The 20443-nt window shown below is 46.1% G+C and overlaps 2 protein-coding genes across 11 annotated transcripts in view; one reads left to right on the forward strand and one right to left on the reverse strand.

The window, feature by feature from the left end:
* The window catches only part of KIF9 (kinesin family member 9), a 49233-nt gene extending 47600 nt beyond the window's left edge, over window positions 1–1633 (reverse strand). For 6 of the 8 annotated variants that reach the window (XM_034658216.1, XM_002912769.4, XM_034658217.1 and 3 more), the window contains exons 1-2: window positions 1041–1633; window positions 268–508 (exon numbers count right to left, since the gene is read on the reverse strand). In XM_034658216.1, the coding sequence (XP_034514107.1) occupies window positions 268–304 (37 nt within the window). In that variant the 5' untranslated portion in view covers window positions 305–508; window positions 1041–1633. The remainder of the gene's footprint in view (window positions 1–267; window positions 509–1040) is intronic. The other 2 variants (XM_034658214.1, XM_034658213.1) reach the window with 1 other exon arrangement.
* A 256-nt stretch (window positions 1634–1889) lies between these two features.
* KLHL18 (kelch like family member 18) overlaps window positions 1890–20443 on the forward strand; it is a 52882-nt gene continuing 34328 nt past the window's right edge. The window contains exons 1-2 of one of the 3 annotated variants that reach the window (XM_019797988.2): window positions 1943–2081; window positions 8314–8418. Coding sequence is in view for 2 of the 3 variants with exons in the window: in XM_002912771.4 (XP_002912817.1) it covers window positions 1953–2081 (129 nt within the window). In the remaining variant the exon portion in view is untranslated. Of the gene's footprint in view, window positions 2082–8313; window positions 8419–20443 lie in introns of all 3 variants that reach the window. The other 2 variants (XM_002912771.4, XM_011222989.3) reach the window with 2 other exon arrangements.

A 20443-nucleotide genomic window follows, 5' to 3' on the forward strand; every position in this document is an offset into this window, starting at 1 on the left:
CATGGCTCCACGTATGCCAGGAGCTATACCCACCTAAGGCAAGCCTTCTCTATTTTTTTAATCTAAGATTTTATTTTTTTAAGTAATCTCTACCTCCAAGGTTGGGCTTGAACTCCCAACCCCAAGATCAAGAGTCGCATGCTCTAAGGACTGAGCCAGGCGTGCCCCCCCCCCCCCCACAAGCCTTCTCCCTTCTCCTGTAAGGCTGCTAGTCAGCAGGCATTCAATACCCAGACATTTAGAGGCCCCATGCTATCTGGCACTTACTGAAATAATGCTTGTTACCATTCTTACGCCGCATCATTTGAATGGGTTTCCACTCCCAAATTGAATTACAAGTTGCTTGAGGGATAGAACTGTGCTTTATCTCTTTTGAATCCCCCCTCAATGTCCAGAACAGTGCCCAGCACAGAGCAGGAACTCAAGAAATGGTGGTTGGTAGTGATGGTCATGGCTGGAAGTCAGAGGACGGCTGAATCTCCACATGTGGGTCCATCTTCTGTCACTACTGAGAGAGTCCCAAGGGGTATATGTCACTCCCCTCCCACACCACCTACAATCCCTGAGCCCACAGCCCTTCCAGGAAGACACTTAAGTTTCCAGGCACCGATTGCAAGAAGCCATACTCAGCCCCTCACCATGTCTTCTCTTTTAGCCGTGTTTTTTCCACGGTCAGTACCTTGTGGGGAATGCTCCTCTCTCATGGGCACCACCTTTAGTTCTGGTGTAAATAAGTGAACTTCTGAGTGGTCACCAGGAGACCTCTCTGAAAGGCACGTCGTTTCCTTATTTGTTTTAAGGGTGGGAAAGAACAGAATTGCTACCAAGCACAGCTGAGGGGTGCATAAAAGGAGAGGGAGCGTCCGCTGGGACGAGTCCCTACCTTCCAGCGCTCCTGCCCAGACCAGGCGCTCTCATATGGAACCCTCATAGCTATCAGAACAGCGGCAGCATCTGAACCCCAAAACAACAGGGTCCAAACGCACCCGGCCTCGATTCCAGGCAGAACTGGCCTTCTCCCTTTTCCTCACCCAACATACCGGACCCCTGCGTGGACTGTGGGAGGCAGTTGGCCCTGGGACCATTCCTGTCCCTCTCTGGAGCGGTTTTCTCATCTGTACAGCGAGCGCATCGACCTGGCAATCCCGAAGCCCCCTCCAGTTCGAAAACTGACGAGTACAAAAGGGTCCAGAAGACCTCTGGTCCCCCACTTCGCGCCCTCTCAACCTCGGCAGCGACGCAGAGCCCTCGTGGGACCCGGGAACGTTAGATCCGAAGACCCTATCCCGCAGCCTGCCCGAAAGGGCCCCTCACGATGCCGCGCTCTCTCCTCCGCTCGGATTTCACAGATCAGCGAGCTAAGCCAGGGGACTCCCAGGTGGAGCAGTGTTCGGATCCCAGTCGCTGCCCGCCGCCTCGCCGTACACCCCCTCTCCAGTCTTGCTTCTCCCCACCCGGGCGGCGCGTGGCCCCTGTTCACCGCTCCGGAGGCAGTGGCCCTCCCGCCGCGCCACCGCTGCCTGTGCAGCGACCGCAAGCACTACTGGCCGCGGCAGAACTGTGTACATAGCCGCCATGGCAACGGGCCGTTTCCGCAGGTTCCGGAAGTATCGGGGTAGTGGCGGAAATGAAGTCCGCGGCCCTGGGCCGAGATACGAGTAAGGTCAGGGCCGAATTGGGAAGACGGGAAATGGGACCGGTTAATCTAGAAAGACTGCGGCAGCTGCAGCCGCGAAAGCACGGTCGGGAAAACGAAGGAACGAAGGCTGCCCTTGCACCAGGAAGCGGGGCAGAGGGGCTTCCGCGCAGAGCAGCCGGAGACTACGGCGGCCGCGCAGGCCCGTCTGCTTCCAACCCTGAGCTCCGGGCGGCAGTCCGCGCGCGCCCTCGCCCCGCCCCGTTTAATATCGAGCCGGCCGGCCAGGCCTGCGCAGTCGCGGTGGCCGGGGAAGATGGTGGAGGACGGCGCGGAGGAGCTGGAGGACCTGGTGCACTTCTCCGTGTCCGAGTTGCCTAGTCGCGGCTACGGCGTCATGGAGGAGATCCGGAGGCAAGGCAAGCTGTGCGACGTGACGCTCAAGGTACCGAGGGCTGGGCAGCGTGGGGCTGAGGGATAAGGAACCGAGTGGAGAGGAAAGAGGGGCGGGGGGTAGGGGAAGAGAGGTCTAGCGGACAGAGCGGTGGGGCAAGAAGGTTGGAGGGAGACCGAGTAGGGGAGCGAGAGGTGTGGAGTGGGAGGGGGGATTGGGGCTGAGTGGGGAGACGGACAGGGACAGCCTCTCAGCCCTTAGAAGGACAGGCTGAGAGGTGCGCGGCTGAGGCCCTCGGGGTGGGAGACATGGGGTGCCCGCCTCCCTTTTCTGTCACACAGACGGGAGAAAATGGACTTGCGACCCCTCTGGAGAGGAGGGCGCGGTGGCCGCCTCTACGTTCTGTTGGGCACTAGTGAAGCACCTTCTCTTGTCACCCTAGACATTTCTTTGTGCCCCCTGAAGTTAGCTGTGCCGTTGTAAGGCGCAGGCTTCTCCTTAGGAATCATTGCTTGCCCTTGATTGTTAGATTACTGCCTTGTCTCTTAAGAGCTTTTAAAATAGGATCTGGATATCTTTTGAGGTGGACATCTACTCAGCCCCCCACTGGAAGGTGCACCACTACCTCCACAAAGGTCTCGGAGGATGGACTGGGTCTGCATGGGGAGAGGGATCCCTTAACCACCTGTTCCTACTGGCATCCTGGGCCCAAGAGCCAGGCTTCCTCCTGTGCTTTGCATCCATTCCTGCTGGAGAGGCATGCTGTGCAGCTCCTTGGCCTAACTCCTGAGCCCTCTGGAGCCCTCCACGTGGGAAGGTGCTGCTGTGAACTGTGTTCCCTGTTGGGCTTTGGCTGGAAGGCTCTCAGCATCAGTGGAGGACCACATGAAATATATATACACATACAGAGATCTTTTCGCCCTGCTTATTTTCTACAGAATTAAGGAAACTTTTCTTCCCGTATTTTGAGTCAGACCTCTGGAGACAGGAGAATAGAATGGTTAAGAGTGTGGAGATAGAAGGATTTGGATTAAAATCCTAGTGGTAACCTTGGGCGAGTTACTTAATCTCTCTAAGCTTCAGTTTTCCAAATGTAAAAACCAGGATGATTTCTAATTCTCAGTATTAGTGTGAGGATTCAATGAGAAAATTTGTAGTATTCTTTGCATGGTGCCCGGCTTAAGTTTTTCATCCTCCGAAAAAGGTTGGTTTTCTCGGAGAGGAGTTAAGTGGTCTGAGAGGGAAAAGGATCTTTAGTGGGAACCAAGGGGTTTGAGAAAAATGAGCCTGGGCTAAAGGAGGCAGAGGAAGTAAATATAAATGAGAGATTTTTGTCCGTGGTGATTCCATGGTAGAAGATGTCGAGGCTACTAGAGGTTTATAAGTAGAAGAATGGTCTGGTTGTGGCAGTAAACGCTTGGGGTGAGTAGAGACTGGTGAAAAACAGTAATAGGGGAGGATTTGGGGCTTAAGATTTAGGCTGTAAGGTTGAGCCAGGGAAAGCTTGTGAGACACAGAGAAGCAAAAAGGTTATGCTAGAAGGGGATGGTTACAGATATTGCTACATAAATTGAAGTACTGTGTTTTGCCTCTGCATTTAATGCAAATACAGAATATAACAATCCTTTAGCGTAACAATGCTTGTATGATTTTTGTTCCATTACAGTGCTTTTTGTTCATTCAAAGGGACGAGAAAATTATCAGAAGTAGTTCCAACCAAGAGTGTCGGTCTAAATTGCTATGTTTTAAGCATCTGGGACATAAGGACTAGTGTAAAGGAACAGGGTAGAGCTGGACAGGACCTAGAGAGTGTTTGCTTCATTGGTTTTCTAATTCTTTTGTACAGCCTGAGGAGTAGCTCACGGCAGTGTGATGGTGGGGGCCGGGGAGAGGCCAAACAAACCAGGCTCTCCCTCATTTCACTCCCCTTCACTAGAGCTGCTCTGTGAAATCTGTTTTGGTTTCTCTCTCTCTCTCTCTCACTTTCTCTCAGGATAGAGTCTTTCCTGAACCTTCTGTTGTTTCCGGACTGTCTTCCAAATAAATAGGTACTGAAGAGTCAGTTGGAAGCTTTTTGGTGTGGGATGGATTTATTGACTAGTGGGCCTCCTTGTACGGCAGTGCTTCTCAATCTTTAGCAAGTATTAGAATCACCTGGTGGCCTGTTTGCACACTGGTTGTTGGACCTCACCCCAGAATTTTGTATTCAGTACGTCTGGCATGGGCCTGAGAATTTACATTTCTGACAAGTTCCCCAGTGATGCTACTCCTAGCCTGGGGCCACATTCTGAGAGGCAAAACTATAGGGTGATGGGCCTGCCCTTTTCAATGCGATATGTTCAGAGTCCATGGGCCTTCATTCAGGCTTCTGCCTGAGTGGAATAAGCTTGGCTGTTATCATTCTAGGAATCTTATGGTGGGAGGGCACTGGGGGCTCCTGCTTCTGTACTCACTTTCACTTAATCCCCTGAACGGTGCCAATTCCTTCTCTTCAGTGGTTAGTTCCCTGGTTGCCCAAGTCTGGAGTCTCTAGTTCATCCTGTCCAGATGATAAACCTCCAGTCTTCTGCTGGCTGGTGACCAGTACTGCCTGATTTCAGCCTCCCTTATGCTCACACCTTCAGAGGAGACCTGAGTCTCCAACAGTTGAGGTTCGGAAGGGACTCCACAGTGGCCTACCGTGTGTAGCACTCAGCGCTCTCCATCGAAGTCAGTCACTACTCATCTTCCAAAGTTTGGTGATATTTTTGATCTGCTCTCTCTCTCTTTCAGCTTCTTTTTCCTTGGGAGCTTTGCTGTTCCTTGGCTGTCAGTCTGGGAGGTGGTATAGCACAGACTCAAGCCAAACTGCCTGGGTTGGAATCCTGGCTCTGACACATATCAGCTGCGGAAACTTGGGCAAGTTCCTTACATGCTGGGGACCCAGTTTCTTCATCTGTAAAATGGGCGTCATCACCTACCTAATAAGAGTGTTAGGGATTCCATTAGTTAATGCACTTAAAACAATCATGTAGTAAATGCTCAGTACGCAGCAGGTATTTATGAATAATGACGTAATTACGAATAATAACGATGGGGTTTCTAGAGAGGGGAAGTAAATGGGGATGCTCAGCCTACCATTTTGAATTTGTTTTAGCTTCTGATGAATTCTGGGTGATTTTATCTAAACATAATGTTCATTGTCTTAAAAGAGTTTGCAGACCCCTGCCCTGCTTCGGTAGCCTGCATGTTACAGATGAGGACCCAAGCCCAGAGGAAGGGACTTGTTCAAAGTCACAGATTGAGTTGGGCGGAGCTAGGACTAGGGACTGGACTCCCGTTCTCTGTTCTCCGACTCAGATGTACTTTCGTGCTCTCCTGTTGCCTCTTCTATCACCGGCAGTGACAGAACTAATTCCAGCCACTACCATGTGAATTAACCTACTTCAGGTAGATTAACAACAGGTCATCTTTTCTATCTTCCCGAGCTCTGGGGAGTGTGTGAAAGTTAGTGTTAGCAGGTATGATGCTTTCTCAAAATTCACTGCCAACTCTCAAACCTCACTTAATTTTGTTTTTGGAAATATTTGAAATTTAAATTCCTTGGACACCTGTTGGATAATTAAGAAGAGGCAGAACAGAAAGGGTAATAATACTGGATTTTAAAAATCATATTCTATGTCTATGTTGACTTGAACCTTTTCTTAAAAACTGAAATGATGAACCCCCTCCCTAGAAAAATGCACATACTTAACATACATGCAGAAGTTTGTGTTCAGTCTTAAGAGTAATTCCCCTGAGGCCTGTCTCTGGCTCTTGGGTTATGAATCCAGCTGAGTATTGTTCTCCTATCAGAAAAAGCCCATGGTCCGTCTGCTTGACAAATCATTTAATCTTAAAGGTTAGGAGAATAGCAATGCAAGACTTCTTGGCAACCTGTAGCATCAGGCTTGGTCTGGTAGAGAGGTTTGCATCTGTCAGGGCTCCCATCCCCTCTTCCCATCAGCCAGTTTCCTCTCCTTTCCTCTGGGTTGCCAGTTGCCCAGTGCTCAGGGCACATCTGTCAGGTTCACTGGGGTCCAGTGAGTTAGGCAGTCTCCCCAGATTCGATGAGTGTTCACCACAGTTTGTTATTGATAAGATCTAGACCCACCATTTAACATCCTCTCACCTCACATACTCCTTTTTCTTTATTTGGGAGAGCAGAAGGGGGTCACCAAACCTGCATATTATTCACAGACCCGTAAGTTTAGGAGAGGAGCTTCCTACTCTCTCTCTCCCTCCCTCTCTTTTTCTCTCTTTCAGTTTTACAACCACTAATAAGCTTCATTCATTTGCTGGCATTGGTCTTCTAGCATTTTCCCAAGGCCCTTGAACCCAGATCTGAGAATTTATCCTCCAGGAAGAAATGTCTTTTCCATGGGTAAAAGGCACAGTATTAGAATATTTCGACCTGCAAAATCTAGGTACACAATTCTCATTGAAACTGGCTTCAGGAGCCACACGTTTGAGTCTGGAATCTCACACTGATTTGGTGACAAAAGTGTGTGGAAAAGGATATCAGGAAGTGAAGTCAGGACTTGTTGATGCATGCCGTTTTTATGTTCTGTGTGGTGTGGTGAGTTACACAGGTATAATTATAGAGCTGGGAGAATCCTATAGAAAAGGAGCCATACAAGTCCTCTATCAAAGCCATTCATTTTAAAGATTAAAAAACCCTGAGGCTTAGAGATATTAAGGGATTGCCCAAGGCACAGAGCTGTATTATCTGGGATCCAGCATAGCTGTTTGTTGGTGGAAGGAATGCTTTTTCATTCTCTGTCCGATTACTCACTTGCTCTGCTGATGTTCGGAAACAGAGCAGGGAACGCACACCATCTGCAGTGTCATTTTCGAGCATGGAGGACAACGATGTGTATGTCCAGATGCAACACCATTGGTCTGTTTCAGGAGAGAAGAAAGATGCAGGCTTTATCGGCTAGTCTTTTGCACATGTGAATTCTGGTCTCTCTTGATTTTGAAATGGCACCGCATTGGAAAACTTGTGTTTCTGAATAGTGTTCATTCCCTGGTGTTTTCTACTGACTTTTCCCAGGCACTTGTGTTCATTTCCAGCCTTGCCTGTTTTTAGTGAACAATTAGAACCGAGAGGAAGAATGTGCTCCTTGAGAGCACATGTGCACTTAAGATATGAATTCATATTCATCGAAAAGTCAGTGTTGCTCTTTCTTCCTCAAGTTATGTTGTGGGTCATGCTGTTACATTTGGACACCAATCAGAGGATGAGAGATCTTGCCGCTGCCTGATATGTGGGTAGGGAAAGGGAGTTGGAGGCATCCTGGAAAATCAGTTCAAGCAGCATTCATGGGGTTCACCCTGAGGCTTCTGCATGAATTTAAGAAGCCTGTGCTCGGGGCTGCTTCTCACGGCAGGCCATTCCTTTATTGTTTTGTATGTGAGACTCCCTTGTTTGCCCCTTGGCCACACCTGGTTCGGCTTAGAGGCTGGTCGATGGAAAATGAGATCACATTTTTCTAAAGGTGTGTTCCTAGCCTCTTCTAAATTACAAGCCTGGCATCTCCTGTCCTACTTTTGTTTTGTTGAGTGTTGGCATTCCTATTACCTCTTTGGTGTAGAGCCAACCACTTTCCCCACAGTTTAGAAAGGCCTCTTCCACACAAACAGCTGACCACATCGGCACTCGTTTCCAGCTGGGGAGAAGAGAATGAACCAAGATGTGTGAACCAGGAGTTGGCAAGCATTTTCTATGAAGAGCCAGATAGTAGATATTTTAGGATTTGTGGGTCATACAGTTTCAGTTACAACTGCTCCACTCCGATGTGAATGTGCTCTGTGGCCGTGCATAACACATACATGAGTGGGTATGGCTTTGTCCCATTAAAACTTGATTGACAAAAACAGGTGTAGGCCAAACCCGTTGGCTGTGGCTGGCGGACCCCTGTTGTATGGTGTTATGGCCTCTGTAAAGTTTAAGGCTTTTGAAGTAAGTTACACTTGCTTTGTGGCCCTAGGATACACTTCTGTCGTTCCAACACAGTATCTAGCCGTTGGAAGCATCTCTTGTTAGAGAGTACAGATGAACCAAAGTGAAGAACTGTCCTTTTCCAGCTCACTGCAGGTGATCATGGGACTCTCCTGATTGGTGACTGTGAATAACTGACAGAGGAGAAGTTACAGTTAAATCTTGCATCTCATCTTTAAAAGTCTTATAGCTCTGCTGGAGCTTGAAGCAGACTATTTCCAAAGCATTAACTAAAGACACCATGCTCCCTTTCTGTCTCAGTTGAAGCTGAGGATGCTTAGCTGCTTGCAGAATGGCAGGCCAGAGGAGGCCGTGTTGGCTCCTGTGTTCCAGTGGACCTGACCGGCTGTGTTCAGGGCCGTGAAGGTAAGGGCCAGAGTTGGGGCTTCTGGCACACAAAGTAAATAGTTCACATATGGCCCAGTATGTCTGGGCAGAGTATGCTGCATATCTGATCAGAACACAAAAGTGCTTTTCAAAAAACGAGCTCAAGAATAGATATTTGTGTATGTTCATAGCAGAATTACTCACAATAGAAAAGATGGGAGTAACCCAAGTTGTACCGACGGTTGACTGGATAAACAAAACGTACTCCATTTTGTTGAAATGCACACAGTGGAATACTATGCAGCCTTAAAAATGAAAGAAATTCGGGGCACCTGACTGGCTCGGTCGATAGAGGGGCACTGGCCTTAATCTCAGGATCATGAGTTCGAACCGCACATTGGGTGTGGAAGCTACTTGATTGAAAAACAATGAAATTCTGACACCTGCTACAACATGGATGAACCTTAAAGACTTTATGCTGAGTGAAATAAGCCAGTCATAAAGGGACAGACACTCAATGATTCCACTTAAAGGAAGTAACCAGAGTACACGAAGAAAGTAGAATGGTGGTTGCTCAGGGACTGGGAGGAGGAGGGAATGGAAAGTTAGTGTTTAATGGGGACAGAATTTTAGTTTGAGAAGATGAAAAGTTCTGGAGACAGTTGGGAGGAATGGTTGCACAACAATGTGAAGATACTCAATGCCACTGAACTATATGCTGAAAAATAGTTAAAATGGTAACTTTTATGTTATGTATATGTTACCACAATTTTTTAAAAGCTAAAAAGCTCAAGATGGGCAAGCGAGATTGCTTATAGTGCTGTGATTGCTGAGACCCAAAAAAGAGAAGCTGGCTTTGTGTCCAAACCCATTGATGAGAAACATGGGATACTAAGGAGTAATCTTCCCTGTTCTTTCGCTTTTGTAGCGTGCTGCCTCAGCTCTTGAGAGCCAGATTTTATCAGCTCAGCCCTGTGGCCACACTTCCAATGGTCACTTAAAAGGAATCGATTTCTAAGAGAGACATATTTAAGTGATGCCCACATGTCGTAAGCTTATTTTTCCTGTGCTGATTTGTTAAGTCTAAGTGTCCTGTAACCTTGACTGAGCTATCCTGAGGACCAGCAAAAACACACCATGCTGACATGTCTTCCAAGTAAAGGTTTGTTGTCATAGTCTATAAATTATAAATGGCTTTCAAATCTTTGTTTTGCTTATTTTGCTCCTAAATACTAGACCTGTATTTCATTTGTCCTGTTGACCCTCATGCTAATGAATATCTCAAGTGGAGGCTCTTTCCCTCCTAAACCATCACTGCTTTTGTTCACGTGGTGTATGGATGGCACAGCATCCATGCAATCAGGATTGAAACTCTGGAATCGGCTTTGGCTCATCCTGTCTCTTCTCTGGGTATTTTGTGACGTTTTTCACAATGACAAGGACATAATTATTTACTGTATCATAACACCATAAGAGCAGGGACTGTGACTGAATTATTCATTGATATGTCTGTGTAACAGGCCCTTCGTAAACCACTGTCCTAATTCAGATCCTCTTCATCTTTTCCCTAACCCGGGATTTCTTGAGTAGCATATTGAGAGAATTCTTCCAGACATTTCAGGGGATGGTCCTTGTGCAGCTACTGGACTGTTTTTCCCCAGGCTCAGGCCGATCCTGTAGTTCCCTGGCTCCGAATGAATGACTTCCCATTTCATTCTCATTCCCCATTGTACTCAGCAGGTAGGCCAGCACCTTCCACGTGCCAAGCACTGTTCCACGTGCTGGGCACACGCCTGTGAGCAGGGTAGGCAACGCCTCTAAGTGTGAGCCTCCATTCTGGTGGGGGGCAGAGTGGCAGATAATAACCAAAGATGGAAAATGTCCAGTGATGGTAAGTGCCGTGAAGGAAAATAAAGCAGGATAAGGAGACTGAGAGTGTTATTTTTGTTAGAGGGACCAGAACCAGCCTCTCTAAGTAGAAATGAAATGAGAGAATGACCCATGAGCACATCTGAGGGAAAGTGTTGGGGGTGGAAGGAGTAGTGAGCACAGAACCCTGAGGCAGGAGCATACTTGGTATTTGGGGAAGCATCAGGAAGCTGATGTGATAGGAGCAGAGTGACCTGGGAGAAAAGCGGAAGGACATGAGGCTGGAGAGGTACACCCCAGGCCCGGCACAGTTCCTCGCATGGCTCAGTGAATACTTGTTGAATGAACGAGTGAATGAATGAATGAAGCTAGACAGTCATTACTCGTGTGTGTGTTTATGACTGGAAAATCAGAGCGGCGTGCTCGGGGCATACATAAGAAATGTAGGTTGCATTTTCCAGAGTTCGTGAAGAGAACACAGGATTTCACAGGAGACATGGTGCTAATAGCCAGAGCTAGAGAGACCAGTTCTGGCTTGTTTGTGAAGTTCACTTCTATTTGTCTGCACCACAGAGAAAATCAGACGTGAGAGACTTGCCAGGGGAGCAGGAAGTAGACCAGGGCTGCTCAACTCTTGGTGGTTTAAAAGGTGCTCCTACTCATGTTCAGGGTAGCTTGTCTTGTTTCCCCTTTCCATAGGCTATCCCTTTAAGTGGGCAGGACATCTGGGGAGAGCCACCGGGTGGCAGGGGTGGCAGGAGTGCCGGAGCAGTAGGTAGGAGCTGGTTTTCGGAAGGATTAAAGGAAAGGCTGCTGATTGAACTGCATCTCTGATTATTCTAAGCTGCTCACAGAAATCCATCACTGCGTCTGTGGGATGTAAGAGAGAGAAGCTTAAGCGTGTCCTGTTGGTGCTGACCGCCACTCCTGGCTGACTTTTCTAGGACCGCTGGCCTCGGGACTTTTCTAGGACCACTGGCCTCGTTCTTGATATTCAGGATCCTCCCGACGGGGCCCCTCTCTGTTCTCCCTCAGTTGCCTACAGGCTCCTCCTGCTGGCTGTGTCTTCAGGACCTGTGGTCTCCAACTTCTGAGCCTGGCTCTAGCATTCCTCTGGCTCGGAGTCGCGCTCACCTCTGCCAGCAGTCTTACCCGTGCTCCAAGGCTCCTTTCATGTCTATTTTTTTCCTCAGGGAAAGAAGTGGCCAGACACTCCTTCCTCTGCCCTCCGGAGGCACTTTGCATTGTGTCTGTTCACGTCGTCTTGTCGTCACGCTGCACGCCTCTTTCCAAGAAGCCCAGACCCGAGCCATCCTCTTTCCTTCACGCGGCCCTGTGACGGTGGGGGGTGGTGTGCAATCCCATCTCTCGGGAATCTTCTCACATCCTTCCAGGTGCACTCAATCTTTCCCTCTTCCTTTGGACCTTCACCCCTCATTACTTAGAGTATCGTCCTTTCATCATGTTGCCTGAGAGCCCGTTTGGAATGCAGACTCTCTGGCCCCACGTCAGAGCTACCGAACCAGAGTCTGGTGCCTCTTCCACCCTGTGCACGTGAAGCTTTGAGAAGCATTGCCTTCACACTTCGCACTTCCTCCCCTTACTGTATGGAACACGGTGTAGATGCGCTTGCGTGTTCACCCTTCCGTCCAGGTGTCGAGCTCCTGTTGCCTGTGAAGCATCCATTACCCAGCACAGTTCTTGGCATGTTTCGGGTTCTCAGAAGTGTTTGCTGTATTACCCGAGGGCCCCTGGCCTTGTGTTTCAGATTCTCCTTCAGTCAGCCTGTTGACGAAGTGTACAACTGCGTGGAGCTTTGCTAGGTGCATCGGCCCCTATCGTTAGCATTGAAAGATCGATGGGTGGGGGAGATGGATGCACATATTTAACTATGAGACAGGCAGGGTGTGATACATTCTGTAACTGCACAGCTATTACCAGAGGCCTAAGGGAACACCAAAGGAATGGCGGTTATTTCCAGTTCACAGGATTTGTGATGGTTTCATGGAGAGGATGGTGTCTGATTGGTGCCTTGAAGGGTGAATAGGACTTTGACAAACAGACGCTGTGGGAGGAGGCATTCCAGGCTGGGGAGAGCCTGTGCAAGGGCCCAGGCATGAAAGCACACAGACAGGATGTTTCTTGAACGAGAAAGAGATTGAGGTGGAAGGTGTGATTGGGGAGGTGGGTAAGTGTAGACTGAATTTGAATTCTCATGGTGTGGAGTCGGGACTGGTAAGGAACATCTGTAAATCACATGCTGCTGGTACAGTTAGCTGTTCAGTGGTTTCTGTGGACTCTGCCCTCCTGTCTCCCTCTCTCCTCGCATTCTATCTTGCTGGATTTGGGTTGGAGGCAGGGGAAGGGTTTGTGAGGGGTGGGATAGGCCTGCATGTTTTAGCTGGCTCTTCCCTGGCTCTGTATGAGACCATGGCCCACATCTTTTTTTAGTCCTAGCTGGTCAGCCACTTCCTCCCTCACCCCCTTCCGGAGTCACTTACCCCGTGGGGCCCCCTAAAGCAGAAAGATCTAAAGCTCCATCAATAGAGGGTTTCACACCGCATGCTTTAAAATGCCATCAAAACTCCAGACTGAGCCCAGTATGTTTTATTATACTTGCTGTCTGCTTCTCAACCCCATGGGTTTGTGAGACTAATCATTTCTGCTTTTGGTGGAATGGACTAGCTTCCCTCTGCCCATGTTGTGGGCTGTGGGCATCCAGCATTCAAGATGAAAGGATGCTGTACTTTCCTTATATGCCACCTTGATGGAAATGCACCTAAACAAGGGAACCGTAATGTGGCTTGTTTATTTCTTCTGCTGTTGGGAATGCACTGTCAGTCCAGATGCCAAGTCCTCCTCAAGTCGTCCCTAAGCCTTACCGTCTTTTTCTTGAGCCTCTTACATCAGCTAACTGAATTTCCAGATGAGGTTAGATAGTAACCATCTTGAAGCTTCAGTGTCTTCCTCCCACCAGCTCTATCAGTCCAGAGCCAGAAGATTAAGGTTAAAAGGAAGAGATGAAACTCTTCGAAGTTTTGTTGTGTGTTTGGATCTCAGATGAAAGACTGAGAGCTATCTCTTAGAAGAAATGGGCTCTAGGATTCATTAAGTACCCTTGGCAATGAGGCGCTGTGCTAAGTGCTAGGGCATAGCCTTTCCTTACTGTGGGAAAAACATACATTCTGGAGAGGGAGACATTCATTAGGGACAATATAATGTATGCTACAATGTATGCTGGAGGCCTGTACCGCGTGCTGCAGGACGGAGAGCATACTGCCTAGGAGTCTGGGAAGCCCCTCAGAAAAGGGAGGATTTGAGCTGGATCGTCATGGATGAGCAGAAAAATAAGGGATAAGGATCCAAGTAGAGGAAATAGGATGATTTAGGAGAATTGCCAACAACCACAAAGAAAGACGTGGTAGGGAATAAAATTGGTTGGGGTAGATGGAAGCCAGTCTAGGATTTGGATCTGACTTATAAGCAGTGGGGAGCCCAACAAAATGGGGACTGACGTGACAGACTCAATTATATTTTGGGTTGATTCATTCAGAAATTTGATTCATTCAACAAATACTGTGTGTTCACTGCTAGACTATTCCAGGAAACATACAAAGATCACTCCCTTGGTGGAACTCATGTTTTAGGAAGATAGGTAAGTTAGTTTCATCAGGCCACCACTTGTCAAGGTTACCTGTGACCTCCACATCTAGAATGACCTCTGCAACATCGAACTATTCCATAACCATGAAGATTTCCCTGGTGCTGCCCCTTTATAGTCACAGCCATCCCCCTCCCACCCTCCATCCCTCGTCTCTGGCAGCCACTGATTTGTTCTCCATCTCTCATTTCAAGAATGCTATATAAATGGAATCATAAAGTATGTGACCTTTCGAGATTGGCTTTCTCTACTCAGCATAATGCCTTTGAGAGCCATCCAAGTTGTTAAATGTATTGATAGCTTTTTCCTTAATATTTCCAACTAGTGTGCTGGGGTATGGATGTACCACATTTTGTTTAACCATTTACTCATTGAAAGACATTTAGGTTCTTTCCAGTCTGGGGCTACAACTAAGACTGCTATGAACATTCATTTACTAGATTTTGCATGAAGATTTAGGTTTTCATTTCTCTGGGATAAATGCCCAAGAGCGCAATTGCTGGGTCATCCGGTAGAGCCTGACACGGGGCTCAATCACATGACCGTGAGATCATGACCTGAGCCAAAACCAAGAGTTGGAGACTTAACCGACTGCGCCATCCAGGCGCCCCTGATTTTTAGTTTTAGAGACATTGCCAAACTGGTTTCCAGAGTGGCTGTACCATTGTACATTCCTACCAGCTTGTATGAATACAGTGGTGAATTTTTTTTTTTTTAAAGATTTTATTTATTTATTCAACAGAGATAGAGACAGCCAGCGAGAGAGGGAACACAAGCAGGGGGAGTGGGAGAGGAAGAAGCAGGCTCATAGCAGAGGAGCCTGATGTGGGGCTCGATCCCATAACGCCGGGATCACGCCCTGAGCCGAAGGCAGACACTTAACCGCTGTGCCACCCAGGTGCCCCTACAGTGGTGAATTTTATGGATCAAGTTGACTAGGCAGTGGTGCCCAGTTGTTTGGTCAAACAGGAGTCTAGATGTTGCTTTTGAAGGTACTTTTTAGATGTGGCTAACGTTTAAATTAGTATACTTTGAGTAAAGTAGATTACCTTCCATAATGTGGGCGGGCTTCATGTAATTTTTGAAGGCCTCACTGCAAAAATTGAGGTTTCCTGAAGAAGAAACAGTTCTTTGAGATTGTTACATAGACACCATGTCTGATTTTCCCACCTGGGGGGCCTGCCCTGCAGATTTCAGACTCTAGAATACAATATCAGATCTTATCTGAATCTCCATCCTGTCAGCCCCCGTAATTGTGTGAGCCTATTCCTTAAACTTCATCTCCCTTCCTCTCCCTCCTTTCTCTTGCTCCCTCCCCATATATGCGCGCACACACACACACACACACACCACTTCTGTTTCTCTGGAGAACCCTGACTGATACAGTGTTCTGCATCCTCACCAGCAATTGCTATTACCACTGGTTTTTTTTTTTTTTGTAGCCATTTTGTTAAATGTATAGTGATATCTAATTATGATTTAAGTTGCATTTCCCTGATGGGTGGTGTTGTTGAACATCCCATGGGTTTATTTTGCCATCTGTATATCCTTTTTAATGAAATGTCTCTTCATGTCTTTTGCCCATTTTCTCATTGGATTGTTTTTGTTTGTTTGCTCTTGAATTTTTAGAGTTCTTTATATATTATAGATAGGAGTCCTTTGTCAGATGGACTCATATTTGGCAAGTATGTCGAAACTATAGTACTAAATAGTATCAAGTCCTATTATTAAATAGTATTATTTGCAAGTCCTATTACAAATTTACAAGTATAATTTGCAAATAATAATACTTTTGTTTTTATTTCATCGCACACCTCTCAGAGTGTGTAATGGGAGGATTTCTATGCTAGCCTGGTCTACCATCGTGATGAATCTGGAAATCTGCCGCTTATTCAGTTCTGGGGAAGCCTGTTCCTACCAGTACAGAAAACATACTCTTTGCTGATCCCCTGTCCTTAGATTCCTGCAGAGAAAGGACAAGATCCAAGAGCTGAGCTCTTGAGATCCTGCTGAGTGTCTTTTGAATTTAAAGGACCTTTTCATTTCTTTTCTGTCACTTAATCTTGAAAAAAAGATTTTCTCTTTTTTGTTTTTGAAAAAAAGATTTTCTTAAGGTCAGTATAATTCTCCCAGTTTCACAGCAAAGTTGAAGCCTAAGGAAACCAGGCCTGTATTTAATTGAAAATAAAATTTATTTATATTGCAAGTTTGCAAATATTTCTCCCAGTCTGTGGATTGTCTTTTAATTCCCTTAACAGGGTCTTTCACTGAGCAAAAGTTTTAAATGTGATTTAGTCTAATTGATCAGATCTTTTCTTTATGAATTGTAGTTTTGGTCTCATATCTGAGAAATCTTTACCAAGCCCTGGGTCTTGAAGATTTTCTCCTTTGTTTTCTCTGAAAGTTCTGTGTATTTTTTTTCAAGATTTATTTATTATGAGAGAAAGAAAGAGAGTGCACACACATGGGCCGGGGGAGGGGCAGAGGGAGAGAATCCTCCAGTGGACTCCACACTGAGCAGGGAGCCTGAGGCAGGGCCTGATTCTACAAACCTGAGATCATGACTTGAGGCAAAACCAGGAGTTGGATGCTTAACCTACTGAACCATGCAGGTGCCCCTAAAAACTCTATATTTTTAAGTTTTACATTTAAAAATCTATGATACATATTGAGTTTATTTTTATGTAAACTGAAATGCAAGTTGAAGTTCTTCTGTTTTGCCTGTGGATATGCAGTTGCTCCAGTCCTATTTGCTGAAAAGACTTCCCTTTCCTCCATTTGAGGTACAGATGCTTTTGTACCTTTGTCAAAAATCAGTTGACCATACTTGTGTGGGGTTACTTCTGGGTTCTTGGTTCTGTTCCTCTGGTCAAGGTCCCTATCCCTGCACCAGTACCATGCAGTTTTGCTTATTCTGGCTATATAGTAAATCTTAAAATGGGGAGCGTGATTCCTCCCACTTCATTCTTCCATTACGCTATTTATTATTATTATTATTGGGGCGCCTGGGTGGCTCAGTCATTAAGCGTCTGCCTTCAGCTCAGGGCGTGATCCCGGAGTCCTGGGATCGAGCCCCATGTCAGGCTCCTCTGCTGGGAGCGTGCTTCTTCCTCTCCCACTCCCCCTGCTTGTGTTCCCTCTCTCACTGGCTGTCTCTCTCTCTCTCTCTCTGTCAAATAAATAAAAAATATATTTAAAAAAAGAAAAAGAAATAAATTATTATTATTATTTTACCTTTTAAACCATTTTTAAGCATATAATTCAGTTGTCATTATGATGCCAGCAAGCTGGGTCCAGGGACCCAGAGGATGGGTGGAAATCAAACGCAGGCCAACAGGGGGTAAAAGTGGAATTTACTGGGGCGCCTGGTGGCACAGCGGTTAAGCGCCTGCCTTCAGCTCAGGGCGTGATCCCGGCGTTATGGGATCGAGCCCCACATCAGGCTCCTCCGCTATGAGCCTGCTTCTTCCTGTCCCACTCCCTCTGCTTGTGTTCCCTCTCTCGCTGGCTGTCTCTATCTCTGTCAAATAAATAAATAAAATCTTTTTTAAAAAAAAGTGGAATTTACTGCAGGTATAGAGTGAGTGCATGTAGAGATAGAGTGTCTGGGAGACTTGTCTTTGGGGTCTGGGAGTTTTTATTGAAGGTGGTGTGGTGTATGTGTCCCCTCAGGCATCCAGGAACTGGTTGGAACAAGGACAGGGTCCAAGTGCTCTTCCTTGGAGCCGTAAGGCCTGGGCATCTAGATATCCAGAGCCAAGGTGGTCTGAAATGCGCATATGATGGCTTCAGGTCACTCTTACCTGCTCCTTCCTTAAATGTTATCTGTTCTAAAGAAATCGTTGATTCCTTGTCCCTTACTTACGTGGAGGACATACACAATTTGCATTATGAGGCATGTGTAAAGTGGGGTGGGGGTGCAGGTACTAGCAAGAGTAGAAGCAGGAAAAGGAGCAAAAAGCAGATTTTTATGGAGTGCTTTAGTCTCCCTGGCTGAATTGAATGCATTTACAACGTTGTGTAACCATCACCCACAAAGTCTATTACAAAACATTTTTATCACCCAAAGCAGAACCCTATAAACCATTGAGCAATTACTCTCTATTGCCTCTTCCCCTGACCCCTTGTAGCATCTTTTCTTTCTCTGATTTTTCTTATTCTAGACCCTTCCTATAAGTAGAATCATCCAATATTGGTCTTTTGTGTCTGGTTGATTTCACTCAGTATAATGTTTTCAGGGTTCATCCACATTGTAGTATGTATTAGAATTTCATTCCTTTAAAAAAAAAAAAAAGGCTTAGGGTGCCTGGCTGGCTCAGTTGGTAGAGCATGTGACTCTTGATCTTGGAGTCGTGAGTTCAAGCCCCACGTTGGGGGTAGAGTTTACTGATATTTAAAAAAGCGTTCATTTTTTAGAGTAGTTTCAGGTTCACAGTAAAATTGAGCAGAAGATGCAGAGATTTCCCATAAACCCCCTAACCCCACAGCACACACAGCACCCTTCCCCCAACTCTCAGTTCCTGCACCAGAGTGGTACGTTTGTTATAATCAAACTCACATGAACGCATCATTATCACCCAAAGCTTACAGTTTACACTAGGGTTCACTCTTAGTGTCATATGTTCTGTGGTTTTTGACATGTATAATGACATGTAAGCACCATTATTGAATCATACAGAGTAGTTTCACTGCCTTAAAACTCATCTGAGCTCCACCTGTTCGTCCCTCCCTCCCCACAACCCTGGCAGCCACTGATCCTTTTGTGGTCTCGGTAGCTTGCCTTTTCCCAAATGTTGGAATCATGCAGTATGTAGCCTTTTCAGATTGGCTTCTTTCACTTGGTGATGATACACATTTAAGGTTCCTCCATGTATTTTCATGGCTTGATAGCTCATTTCTTTTTGTGCTGAATGATATTCCATTGTCTGAATGGACTACCGCTTATTTACCCATTCAGCTCCTGAGGGACATCTTGGTTGCTTTTAATTTTTGGCAGTTATGGACGTAGCTGCTATAAACACTCATGTGCAGGATTTTTATGTGCACATAGGTTTTTAACTGCTTTGGGAAGATCTCAGAGATTGTGATTGCTAGGTTGTATGATAAGAATATGTTTAGTTTTGTAAGAAAATGCCCAGCTGTCTTCCAAAGTGGCTGTACCATTTTACATTCCCACCAGCAATCAGTGAGAATTCCCGATGCTCCACATCTTTGTCAGCATTTGGTGTTGTCAGTGTTTTGGATTTTGGCCATTCTAATAGATATCTTGTTTTAATTTGCATTTCCCCATGACATGGTATGGACATCTTTTCATATGCTTATTTGCCATTTTTGTATCTTCTTTGCTGAGATATCTGTTAGTCTTTTGCTCATTTTTTAAATTCACTTGTCCTCTTATTGTTAGGTTTTAAGAGTTCTTTGTATGTTTTGAGTAATAGCCCTTTATCAGATATGTCTTTTGCAAATATTTCCTCCCTGTCTGTGGCTTATCTTCTCATTCTCTTGATTTCATTCCTTTTTAAGGCTACATAATATTCTATTGTATGTATATACCACATTTTGTATATCCATTCATCTGTTGAAGGGCACCTGGGTTGTTTCTGCCTTTTAGCTATTATGAATAATGCTGCTATAAATATGTGAACGCACAAATATCTCTTCAAGACTCTGCTTTCAGTTCTTTTGGGTATATACCTAGGAACAGAATTGCTGTGTCATATCATTATTCTGTTTAATTTTTTGAGAAACATCCAAACTTTTCTGCAGTGGCTGCACCCTTTTGTATTCCCACCAGCAGTGCAGGCAGTACACAAGGCTTCTAGTTTCTCCACATCTTCACCAACACTTGCTATTTTCTGTGTTTTTGTTGTTGGTTTGGTTTGGTTGGTTTGGTTTTTTTGCTAACAGCTAGCTATGGTCTATGTAAAGTAGTATCTTACTACAGTTTTGATTTGCATTTCCTTGATGACTAATGATGTTAAACATCTTTTCATGTGCTTATTGGCCATTTGCACTTTCTTACTCAAAATTGTTTCAGCTATTTTAGTTCCTTTGCCCAAAGAATCTTGTCTATATCTATGAACATAATCTAGCTGTGGTTTTGATAGGCGTTGCATCAAATCTGCGCATCAGTTTGGGGAGAAATGACGACTTCACTGTGTCGAGTGTTATAATCCTTTAAGACCCGACTGGTGAGCAAAATGGGGGCCTTGAGGCACCACAAGGGCCCATTCAGAGCTAAAGCCGCCTTTAAATGTAGCCCATCGGGGCGCCTGGGTGGCACAGCGGTTAAGCGTCTGCCTTCGGCTCAGGGCGTGATCCCGGTGTTCTGGGATCGAGTCCCACATCAGGCTCCTCCACTATGAGCCTGCTTCTTCCTCTCCCACTCCCCCTGCTTGTGTTCCCTCTCTCGCTGGCTGTCTCTATCTCTGTCGAATAAATAAATAAAAAAATCTTTAAAAAAAACAAACAAACAAACAAAAAAAACAAAAATAAATGTAGCCCATCTACTAAAGCCAGGTAGGAATGTCCCCC

The sequence above is a fragment of the Ailuropoda melanoleuca genome, chromosome 4 (assembly GCF_002007445.2).
Source record: "Ailuropoda melanoleuca isolate Jingjing chromosome 4, ASM200744v2, whole genome shotgun sequence".
NCBI lineage: Eukaryota > Metazoa > Chordata > Mammalia > Carnivora > Ursidae > Ailuropoda > Ailuropoda melanoleuca.